The sequence below is a fragment of the Engystomops pustulosus genome, unplaced genomic scaffold (assembly GCF_040894005.1).
Source record: "Engystomops pustulosus unplaced genomic scaffold, aEngPut4.maternal MAT_SCAFFOLD_88, whole genome shotgun sequence".
In the NCBI taxonomy this organism is placed as follows: Eukaryota; Metazoa; Chordata; class Amphibia; order Anura; family Leptodactylidae; genus Engystomops; species Engystomops pustulosus.
Genome location: NW_027284976.1, coordinates 92,529 through 104,902, shown reverse-complemented (window position 1 = coordinate 104,902; position 12,374 = coordinate 92,529). Strand labels below are relative to the sequence as shown.

The 12,374-nt window shown below is 47.1% G+C and overlaps 1 protein-coding gene across 1 annotated transcript in view; it reads right to left on the bottom strand.

The window, feature by feature from the left end:
• Positions 1–12,374, bottom strand: part of LOC140106922 (vang-like protein 1) — a 136,883-nt gene that overhangs the window by 67,997 nt on the left and 56,512 nt on the right. The window contains exon 5 of the mRNA XM_072131560.1: positions 9,872–9,987. Within this exon, the coding sequence (XP_071987661.1) occupies positions 9,872–9,987 (116 nt within the window). The remainder of the gene's footprint in view (positions 1–9,871; positions 9,988–12,374) is intronic.

The following is a 12,374-nucleotide window of genomic DNA, read 5'->3' as shown; positions in this document are numbered from 1 at the left end:
GCTCTGATTCTCTGATGCTCCGATGCTCTGATTCTCTGATGCTCTTATTCTCTAGTGCCCTGATGCTCTGATTCTCTGATGCTCTTATTCTCTAGTGCCCTGATTCTCTGATGCTCTGATTCTCTGATGCTCTGATTCTCTGATGCTCTGATTCTCTGATGCTCTGATTCTCTGATGCTATGATGCTCTGATGCTCTGATGCTCTGATTCTCTGATGCTCCGATGCTCTGATTCTCTGATGCTCTTATTCTCTAGTGCCCTGATGCTCTGATTCTCTGATGCTCTTATTCTCTAGTGCCCTGATTCTCTGATGCTCTGATTCTCTGATGCTCTGATTCTCTGATGCTCTGATTCTCTGATGCTCTGATTCTCTGATGCTATGATGCTCTGATGCTCTGATGCTCTGATTCTCTGATGCTCTGATTCTTTGATGCTCTGATTCTCTGATGCTCTGATGCTCTGATTCTCTGATTCTCTGATTCCCTGATGCTCTGATGCTCTGATTCTCTGATGCTCTGATTCTCTGATGCTCTAATGCTCTGATTCTCTGATTCTCTGATGCTCTGATTCTTTGATGCTCTGATTCTCTGATGCTCTGATGCTCTGATTCTCTGATTCTTTGATGCTCTGATTCTCTGATTCTCTGGTGCTCTGGTGTTCTGATGCTCTGATTCTCTGGTGCTCTGATGCTCTGATTCTCTGATGCTCTGATGCTCTGATGCTCTTATTCTCTGATGCTCTGATTCTCTGATGCTCTGATGCTCTGATGCTCTGATTCTCTGATGCTCTGATGCTCTGATGCTCTGATTCTCTGATGCTCTGATTCTCTGATGCTCTGGTGCTCTGATGCTCTGATTCTCTGATGCTCTGATGCTCTGATTCTCTGATGCTCTGATGCTCTGATTCTCTGATGCTCTGATTCTCTGATGCTCTGGTGCTCTGATGCTCTGATTCTCTGATGCTCTGATGCTCTGATTCTCTGATGCTATGATGCTCTGATGCTCTGATTCTCTGATGCTCTGATGCTCTGATTCTCTGATTCTCTGGTGCTCTGATGCTCTGATGCTTTGATTCTCTGATGCTCTGATTCTGTGATGCTCTGATTCTCTGATGCTCTGATTCTCTGATGCTCTGATGCTCGGATTCTCTGATGCTCTGATTCTCTGATGCGCTGATGCTCTGATTCTCTGATTCTCTGATGCTCTGATTCTCTGATGCTCTGATTCTCTGATGCTCTGATGCTCTGATGTTCTGATTCTCTGATGCTCTGATTCTCTAGTGCCCTGATTCTCTGATTCTCTGATGCTCTGATTCTCTGATGCTCTGATTCTCTGATGCTCTGATGCTCTGATTCTCTGATGCTCTGATGCTCTGATGCTCTGATTCTCTGATACTCTGTTTCTCTGATCCTCTGGTGCTCTGGTGCTCTGGTGCTCTGATGCTCTGGTGCTCTGATTCTCTGATGCTCTGATGCTCTGATGCTCTGATGCTCTGATACTCTGATGCTCGGATTCTCTGATGCTCTGATTCTCTGATGCTCTGATTCTCTGATGCTCTGATGCTCTGATTCTCTGATGCTCTGATTCTCTGATGCTCTGATTCTCTGATGCTCTGATTCTCTGATGCTCTGATTCTCTGATGCTATGATGCTCTGATGCTCTGATGCTCTGATTCTCTGATGCTCTGATTCTTTGATGCTCTGATTCTCTGATGCTCTGATGCTCTGATGCTCTGATGCTCTGGTGCTCTGATGCTCTGATGCTCTGATGCTCTGATGCTCTGATTCTCTGATTCTCTGATGCTCTGATTCTCTGATGCTCGGATTCGCTGATGCTCTGATTCTTTGATGCACTAATGCTCGGATTCTCTGATGCTCTGATTCTCTGATTCTCTGATGCTCTGATTCTCTGATGCTCTGATTCTCTGATGCTCTGATGCTCTGATTCTCTGATTCTCTGATGCTCTGATTCTCTGATGCTCTGATTCTCTGATGCTCTGATGCTCTGATACTCTGATGCTCTGATGCTCTGATGCTCTGATTCTCTGATGCTCTGGTGCTCTGATGCTCTGATTCTCTGATGCTCTGATGCTCTGATTCTCTGATGCTCTTATTCTCTAGTGCCCTGATTCTCTGATGCTCTGATTCTCTGATGCTCTGATTCTCTGATGCTCTGATTCTCTGATGCTCTGATTCTCTGATGCTATGATGCTCTGATGCTCTGATGCTCTGATTCTCTGATGCTCTGATTCTTTGATGCTCTGATTCTCTGATGCTCTGATGCTCTGATGCTCTGATTCTCTGATGCTCTGATGCTCTGATTCTCTGATGCTCTGATGCTCTGATGCTTTGATTCTCTGATGCTCTGATTCTGTGATGCTCTGATTCTCTGATGCTCTGATTCTCTGATGCTCTGATGCTCGGATTCTCTGATGCTCTGATTCTCTGATGTGCTGATGCTCTGATTCTCTGATTCTCTGATGCTCTGATTCTCTGATGCTCTGATTCTCTGATGCTCTGATGTTCTGATTCTCTGATGCTCTGATTCTCTAGTGCCCTGATTCTCTGATTCTCTGATGCTCTGATTCTCTGATGCTCTGATTCTCTGATGCTCTGATTCTCTGATGCTCTGATGCTCTGATTCTCTGATGCTCTGATGCTCTGATGCTCTGATTCTCTGATACTCTGTTTCTCTGATCCTCTGATGACCTGGTGCTCTGGTGCTCTGATGCTCTGGTGCTCTGATGCTCTGATGCTCTGATTCTCTGATGCTCTGATGCTCTGATACTCTGATGCTCGGATTCTCTGATGCTCTGATTCTCTGATGCTCTGATTCTCTGATGCTCTGATGCTCTGATTCTCTGATGCTCTGATTCTCTGATGCTCTGATTCTCTGATGCTCTGATTCTCTGATGCTATGATGCTCTGATGCTCTGATGCTCTGATTCTCTGATGCTCTGATTCTTTGATGCTCTGATTCTCTGATGCTCTGATGCTCTGATTCTCTGATTCTCTGATTCTCTGATGCTCTGATGCTCTGATTCTCTGATGCTCTGATTCTCTGATGCTCTGATGCTCTGATTCTCTGATTCTCTGATGCTCTGATTCTTTGATGCTCTGATTCTCTGATGCTCTGATTCTCTGATTCTCTGATTCTTTGATGCTCTGATTCTCTGATTCTCTGGTGCTCTGGTGTTCTGATGCTCTGATTCTCTGGTGCTCTGATGCTCTGATTCTCTGATGCTCTGATGCTCTGATGCTCTTATTCTCTGATGCTCTGATTCTCTGATGCTCTGATGCTCTGATGCTCTGATTCTCTGATGCTCTGATGCTCTGATTCTCTGATGCTCTGATTCTCTGATGCTCTGGTGCTCTGATGCTCTGATTCTCTGATGCTCTGATGCTCTGATGCTCTGATTCTCTGATGCTCTGATACTCTGATGCTCTGATGCTCTGATTCTCTGATGCTCTGATTCTCTGATGCTCTGGTGCTCTGATGCTCTGATGCTCTGATTCTCTGATGCTCCGATGCTCTGATGCTCTGATTCTCTGATGCTCTGATGCTCTGATTCTCTGATTCTCTGGTGCTCTGATGCTCTGATGCTTTGATTCTCTGATGCTCTGATTCTGTGATGCTCTGATTCTCTGATGCTCTGATGCTCGGATTCTCTGATGCTCTGATTCTCTGATGCTCTGATGCTCTGATGCTCTGATTCTCTGATTCTCTGATGCTCTGATTCTCTGATTCTCTGATGCTCTGATGCTCTGATGCTCTGATGCTCTGATGCTCTTATTCTCTGATGCTCTGATTCTCTGATGCTCTTATTCTCTGATGCTCTGATTCTCTGATGCTCTGATTCTCTGATGCTCTGATGCTCTGATTCTCTGATGCTCTGATTCTCTGATGCTATGATGCTCTGATGCTCTGATGCTCTGATTCTCTGATGCTCTGATTCTTTGATGCTCTGATTCTCTGATGCTCTGATTCTCTGATGCTCTGATGCTCTGATGCTCTGATTCTCTGATGCTCTGATTCTTTGATGCTCTGATTCTCTGATGCTCTGATTCTCTGATGCTCTGATGCTCTGATGCTCTGATTCTCTGATGCTCTGATTCTCTGATGCTCCGATGCTCTGATTCTCTGATGCTCTTATTCTCTAGTGCCCTGATGCTCTGATTCTCTGATGCTCTTATTCTCTAGTGCCCTGATTCTCTGATGCTCTGATTCTCTGATGCTCTGATTCTCTGATGCTCTGATTCTCTGATGCTTTGATGCTTTGATGCTCTGATTCTCTGATGCTCTGATGCTCTGATTCTCTGATGCTTTGATGCTCTGATGCTCTGATTCTCTGATGCTCTGATTCTTTGATGCTCTGATACTCTGATTCTCTGATGCTCTGATTCTCTGATTCTCTGATGCTCTGATGCTCTGATTCTCTGATTCTCTGATGCTCTGATTCTTTGATGCTCTGATTCTCTGATGCTCTGATGCTCTGATTCTCTGATTCTCTGATTCTTTGATGCTCTGATTCTCTGATTCTCTGGTGCTCTGGTGTTCTGATGCTCTGATTCTCTGGTGCTCTGATGCTCTGATTCTCTGATGCTCTGATGCTCTGATGCTCTTATTCTCTGATGCTCTGATTCTCTGATGCTCTGATGCTCTGATGCTCTGATTCTCTGATGCTCTGATGCTCTGATTCTCTGATGCTCTGATTCTCTGATGCTCTGATGCTCTGATTCTCTGATTCTCTGATTCTTTGATGCTCTGATTCTCTGATTCTCTGGTGCTCTGGTGTTCTGATGCTCTGATTCTCTGATGCTCTGATGCTCTGATTCTCTGATGCTCTGATGCTCTGATTCTCTGATGCTCTGATTCTCTGATGCTCTGGTGCTCTGATGCTCTGATTCTCTGATGCTCTGATGCTCTGATTCTCTGATGCTATGATGCTCTGATGCTCTGATTCTCTGATGCTCTGATGCTCTGATGCTCTGATTCTCTGATTCTCTGGTGCTCTGATGCTCTGATGCTTTGATTCTCTGATGCTCTGATTCTGTGATGCTCTGATTCTCTGATGCTCTGATTCTCTGATGCTCTGATGCTCGGATTCTCTGATGCTCTGATTCTCTGATGCGCTGATGCTCTGATTCTCTGATTCTCTGATGCTCTGATTCTCTGATGCTCTGATTCTCTGATGCTCTGATGCTCTGATGTTCTGATTCTCTGATGCTCTGATTCTCTAGTGCCCTGATTCTCTGATTCTCTGATGCTCTGATTCTCTGATGCTCTGATTCTCTGATGCTCTGATGCTCTGATGCTCTGATTCTCTGATGCTCTGATGCTCTGATGCTCTGATTCTCTGATTCTCTGTTTCTCTGATCCTCTGATGATCTGGTGCTCTGGTGCTCTGATGCTCTGGTGCTCTGATGCTCTGATGCTCTGATTCTCTGATGCTCTGATGCTCTGATACTCTGATGCTCGGATTCTCTGATGCTCTGATTCTCTGATGCTCTGATTCTCTGATGCTCTGATGCTCTGATTTTCTGATGCTCTGATTCTCTGATGCTCTGATTCTCTGATGCTCTGATTCTCTGATGCTATGATGCTCTGATGCTCTGATGCTCTGATTCTCTGATGCTCTGATTCTTTGATGCTCTGATTCTCTGATGCTCTGATGCTCTGATTCTCTGATTCTCTGATGCTCTGATGCTCTGATTCTCTGATGCTCTGATTCTCTGATGCTCTGATTCTCTGATGCTATGATGCTCTGATGCTCTGATGCTCTGATTCTTTGATGCTCTGATTCTCTGATGCTCTGATGCTCTGATTCTCTTATTCTCTGATTCTCTGATGCTCTGATGCTCTGATTCTCTGATGCTCTGATTCTCTGATGCTCTGATGCTCTGATTCTCTGATTCTCTGATGCTCTGATTCTTTGATGCTCTGATTCTCTGATGCTCTGATGCTCTGATTCTCTGATTTTCTGATTCTTTGATGCTCTGATTCTCTGATTCTCTGGTGCTCTGGTGTTCTGATGCTCTGATTCTCTGGTGCTCTGATGCTCTGATTCTCTGATGCTCTGATGCTCTGATGCTCTTATTCTCTGATGCTCTGATTCTCTGATGCTCTGATGCTCTGATGCTCTGATTCTCTGATGCTCTGATGCTCTGATTATCTGATGCTCTGATTCTCTGATGCTCTGGTGCTCTGATGCTCTGATTCTCTGATGCTCTGATGCTCTGATGCTCTGATTCTCTGATGCTCTGGTGCTCTGATGCTCTGATTCTCTGATGCTCTGATGCTCTGATTCTCTGATGCTCTGATTCTCTGATGCTCTGGTGCTCTGATGCTCTGATTCTCTGATGCTCTGATGCTCTGATTCTCTGATGCTATGATGCTCTGATGCTCTGATTCTCTGATGCTCTGATGCTCTGATTCTCTGATTCTCTGGTGCTCTGATGCTCTGATGCTTTGATTCTCTGATGCTCTGATGCTCGGATTCTCTGATGCTCTGATTCTCTGATGCGCTGATGCTCTGATGCTCGGATTCTCTGATGCTCTGATTCTCTGATGCGCTGATGCTCTGATTCTCTGATTCTCTGATGCTCTGATTCTCTGATGCTCTGATTCTCAGATGCTCTGATGCTCTGATGTTCTGATTCTCTGATGCTCTGATTCTCTAGTGCCCTGATTCTCTGATTCTCTGATGCTCTGATTCTCTGATGCTCTGATTCTCTGATGCTCTGATGCTCTGATTCTCTGATGCTCTGATGCTCTGATGCTCTGATTCTCTGATACTCTGTTTCTCTGATCCTCTGATGATCTGGTGCTCTGGTGCTCTGATGCTCTGATGCTCTGATGCTCTGATTCTCTGATGCTCTGATGCTCTGATACTCTGATGCTCGGATTCTCTGATGCTCTGATTCTCTGATGCTCTGATTCTCTGATGCTCTGATGTTCTGATTCTCTGATGCTCTGATTCTCTGATGCTCTGATTCTCTGATGCTCTGATGCTCTGATGCTCGGATTCTCTGATGCTCTGATGCTCGGATTCTCTGATGCTCTGATTCTCTGATGCTCGGATTCTCTGATGCTCTGATTCTCTGATTCTCTGATGCTCTGATGCTCTGATTCTCTGATGCTCTGATTCTCTGATGCTCTGATGCTCTGATGCTCTGATTCTCTGATGCTCTGATGCTCTGATTCTCTAGTGCCCTGATTCTCTGATGCTCTGATTCTCTGATGCTCTGATTCTCTGATGCTCTGATTCTCTGATGCTCTGATGCTCTGATGCTCGGATTCTCTGATGCTCTGATTCTCTGATGCTCTGATTCTCTGATGCGCTGATGCTCGGATTCTCTGATGCTCTGATGCTCTGATGCTCTGATTCTCTGATGCTCTGATTCTCTGATGCTCTGATGCTCTGATGCTCGGATTCTCTGATGCTCTGATTCTCTGATGCTCTGATTCTCTGATGCGCTGATGCTCGGATTCTCTGATGCTCTGATTCTCTGATGCTCTGATTCTCTGATGCTCTGATGCTCTGATGCTCTGATGCTCTGATGCTCTGATTCTCTGATTCTCTGATGCTCTGATGCTCTGATGCTCTGGTGCTCTGATGCTCTGATTCTCTGATTCTCTGATGCTCTGATGCTCTGATTCTCTGATTCTCTGATGCTCTGATGCTCTGATGCTCTGGTGCTCTGATGCTCTGATGCTCTGATGCTCTGATTCTCTGATTCTCTGATGCTCTGATTCTCTGATGCTCGGATTCGCTGATGCTCTGATTCTTTGATGCACTAATGCTCGGATTCTCTGATGCTCTGATTCTCTGATTCTCTGATGCTCTGATTCTCTGATGCTCTGATTCTCTGATGCTCTGATTCTCTGATGCTCTGATGCTCTGATTCTCTGATTCTCTGATGCTCTGATTCTCTGATGCTCTGATTCTCTGATGCTCTGATGCTCTGATGCTCTGATGCTCTGATGCTCTGATGCTCTGATTCTCTGATGCACTGATTCTCTGATGCTCTGATGCTCTGATTCTCTGATTCTCTGATGCTCTGATTCTCTGATGCTCTGATGCTCTGATGCTCTGATTCTCTGATGTTTTGATGCTCTGATGCTCTGATGCTCTGGTGCTCTGATGCTCTGATGCTCTGATTCTCTGATGCTCTGATGCTCTGATTCTCTGATTCTCTGATGCTCTGATGCTCTGATGCTCTGATGCTCTGGTGCTCTGATGCTCTGATGCTCTGATGCTCTGATGCTCTGATTCTCTGATTCTCTGATGCTCTGATTCTCTGATGCTCGGATTCGCTGATGCTCTGATTCTTTGATGCACTAATGCTCGGATTCTCTGATGCTCTGATTCTCTGATTCTCTGATGCTCTGATTCTCTGATGCTCTGATTCTCTGATGCTCTGATTCTCTGATGCTCTGATGCTCTGATTCTCTGATTCTCTGATGCTCTGATTCTCTGATGCTCTGATTCTCTGATGCTCTGATGCTCTGATACTCTGATGCTCTGATGCTCTGATGCTCTGATTCTCTGATGCACTGATTCTCTGATGCTCTGATGCTCTGATGCTCTGATTCTCTGATTCTCTGATGCTCTGATTCTCTGATGCTCTGATGCTCTGATGCTCTGATTGCTGGTCCAATACACTGCTGTACAATACTTATTCATTGTAGAGCCGTGTACAATGTCTGGCGGTGCAGACACATGCGCAGACAGTTTACAGTCAGACCCAGAAGGCGTCTGACTGTACAGAACATCTGGCACTTGGCAGACCTCGGGGCCCAGAAGTGGATCGGATCCCCTGGTAAGCGGCACAGGGATTTGATCCATAAGGGGAAGACCCTTCAATTCCGTGGTCATGCTTGACCGCAGAGTGTAAGGGGTTAACACTCGCAATCAGAGTCGGCTCTAATCGTGGGTGTTAGCACAGCCGCTGCATCTGGAGCTGGCTCCATACATGAGCCGGTGCCTGAAATGGGACGCTATAGCACGTCCAGGTGCCGGAAGTATCTACCTGCAGGGACGTACTATAACGTCCTGGTGTGCCTAGGGGTTAAAGAAGATTTAACTGCAAACCCAACCAACAGCTTTCTGGTGGACCCTGCAGGAAGGACCTTCTACCTCAGCCTGCTACCAGCTTCTGCCCTGGAGTGTGTTCACTAAAGAGGCTGTCAGATTTATGTTCATAACCTCTACCTCCACGGGTCATCCCTGGCTGCCACTACCATCACTGGCTTCCCCTTCACCATCTTCCCTGAGATCTATCACGACACATACACCAGGGGTGCCCCAGGGGAATCTTCCATCATATTCCAACCTCATCCTTTTTCTCCTGGACCATTCAGGTACCAGTGGACAGCAGTAAGTAGCAGGGGGCAGCAGCAGGTAGTAGCAGGGGGCTGCCGAAGGTAGTAGCAGGGGGCAGCTGCAGGTAGTAGCAGGGGGCAGCCGAAGGTAGTAGCAGGGGGCAGAAGCAGGTAGTAGCAGGGGGCAGCCGAAGGTAGTAGCAGGGGGCAGAAGCAGGTAGTAGCAGAGAGCAGCAGCAGGTAGCAGGGGGCAGCAGAAGGTAGTAGTAGGGGGCAGCAGCAGGTAGTAGCAGGGAGCAGCAGGGGGCAGCAGCAGGTAGTAGCAGGGGGCAGCAGAAGGTAGTAGCAGGGGGCAGCAGCAGGTAGTAGCAGGGGGCAGCAGCAGGTAGTAGCAGGGGGCAGCAGCAGGAAATTGTAGTCGGTTTCAGACAGTTCTCTGGAGTGAATGTTCATAAATCTGGTTAATGCATGTGATGGGTCCTGGCTGATCTGGCAGTACAGACCCCCGGGGGTCCCAGACAGCGATGCACTCACTCCCATTCTCTTACCTGGATCTTTGAGGTCTCGTTCATGCTTTGAGGTTTTCTTGGTCTTAGGTGTCAGTGTCAGAGCCGGGAAGTCTCTGTAGTAATTCTCTAACACGAACAAAGCAGATCTCTGTAGACTGAGCACATGCAAAATACACACAATATATACATGTGAGGAGGGGGAGATGAGAAGAGGCCACAATATGAGGGGGAGATGAGAAGAGGCCACAATATGAGGGGGAGATGAGAGGAGGCCACAATATGAGGGGGAGATGAGAGGAGGCCACAATATGAGGGGGAGATGAGAGGAGGCCACAATATGAGGGGGAGATGAGAGGAGGCCACAATATGAGGAGGAGATGAGAGGCCACAATATGAGGAGGAGATGAGAGGACACAATATGAGGAGGAGATGAGAGGAGGCCACAATATGAGGAGGAGATGAGAGGCCACAATATGAGGAGGAGATGAGAGGAGGCCACAATATGAGGGGGAGATGAGAGGAGGCCACAATATAAAGGGGGAGATGAGAGGCCACAATATGAGGAGGAGATGAGAAGCCACAATATGAGGAGGAGATGAGAGGAGGCCACAATATGAGAAGGAGATGAGAGGCCACAATATGAGGAGGAGATGAGAGGTCACAATATGAGGGGGAGATGAGAAGCCACAATATGAGGAGGAGATGAGAGGCCACAATATGAGAGCGAGATGAGAGGTCACAATATGAGGAGGAGATGAGAGGAGGCCACAATATGAGGGGGAGATGAGAGGACACAATATGAGGGGGAGATAAGAGGACACAATATGAGGGGGAGATAAGAGGAGGCCACAATATGAGGGGAAGATGAGAGGCCACAATATGAGGAGGAGATGAGGGACCACAATATGAGGAGGAGATGAGAGGCCACAAAATGAGGAGGAGATGGAAGGCCACAATATGAGGAGGAGATAAGAGGGGCCACAATATGAGGGGGAGATGAGAGGATACAATATGAGGAGGAGATGAGAGGTCACAATATGAGGAGGAGATGAGAGGCCACAATATGAGGGGGAGATGAGAGGTCACAATATGAGGAGGAGATGAGAGGCCACAATATGAGGAGGAGATGAGAGGCCACAATATGAGGGGGAGATGAGAGGGCACAATATGAGGAGGAGATGAGAGGCCACAATATGAGGAGGAGATGAGAGGCCACAATATAAGGGGGAGATGATAGACCACAATATGAGGAGGAGATGGGAGGCCACAATATGATGAGGAGATGAGAGGCCACAATATGAGGAGGAGATGAGAGGCCACAATATGAGGGGGAGATGAGAGGACACAATATGAGGAGGAGATGAGAGGCCACAATATGAGGAGGAGATGAGAGGCCACAATATGAGGGGGAGATGAGAGGCCACAATATGAGGAGGAGATGAGAGGTCAAAATATGAGGGGGAGATGAGAGGTGCCACAATATGAGGAGGAGATGAGAGGTCACAATATGAGGAGGAGATGAGGTCCACAATATGAGGGGGAGATGAGAGGCCACAATATGAGGAGGAGATGAGAGGTCACAATATGAGGGGGAGATGAGAGGTCACAATATGAGGAGGAGATGAGAGGCCACAATATGAGGAAGAGATGAGAAGCCACAATATGAGGAGGAGATGAGAGGCCACAATATGAGGGGGAAATGAGAGGCCACAATATGAGGGGGAAATGAGAGACCACAATATAAGGAGGAGATGAGAGGCCACAATATGAGGAGGAGATGAGAGACCACAATATGAGGGGGAGATGAGAGGCCACAATATGAGGAGGAGATGAGAGGTCACAATATGAGGGGGAGATGAGAGGCCACAACATTAGGGGGAGATGAGAGGCCACAATATGAGGGGGAGATGAGAGGTCACAATATGAGGAGGAGATGAGAGGCCACAATATGAGGAGGAGATGAGAGGCCACAATATGAGGAGGAGATGAGAGGACACAATATGAGGAGGAGATGAGAGGTCACAATATGAGGGGGAAATGAGAGACCACAATATGAGGGGGAGATGAGAGGACACAATATGAGGAGGAGATGAGAGGCCACAATATGAGGAGGAGATGAGAGGCCACAATATGAGGGGGAGATGAGAGGCCACAATATGAGGAGGAGATGAGAGGTCAAAATATGAGGGGGAGATGAGAGGTGCCACAATATGAGGAGGAGATGAGGGACCACAATATGAGGAGGAGATGAGAGGCCAAAATATGAGGGGGAGATGAGAGGTCACAATATGAGGGGGAGATGAGAGGTCACAATATGAGGATGAGATGAGAGGCCACAATATGAGGAGGAGATGAGAGGCCACAATATGAGGGGGAGATGAGAGGCCACAATATGAGGAGGAGATGAGAGGTCAAAATATGAGGGGGAGATGAGAGGTGCCACAATATGAGGAGGAGATGAGAGGTCACAATATGAGGGGGAGATGAGAGGCCACAATATGAGGAGGAGATGAGAGGCCACAATATGAGGGGGAGATGAGAG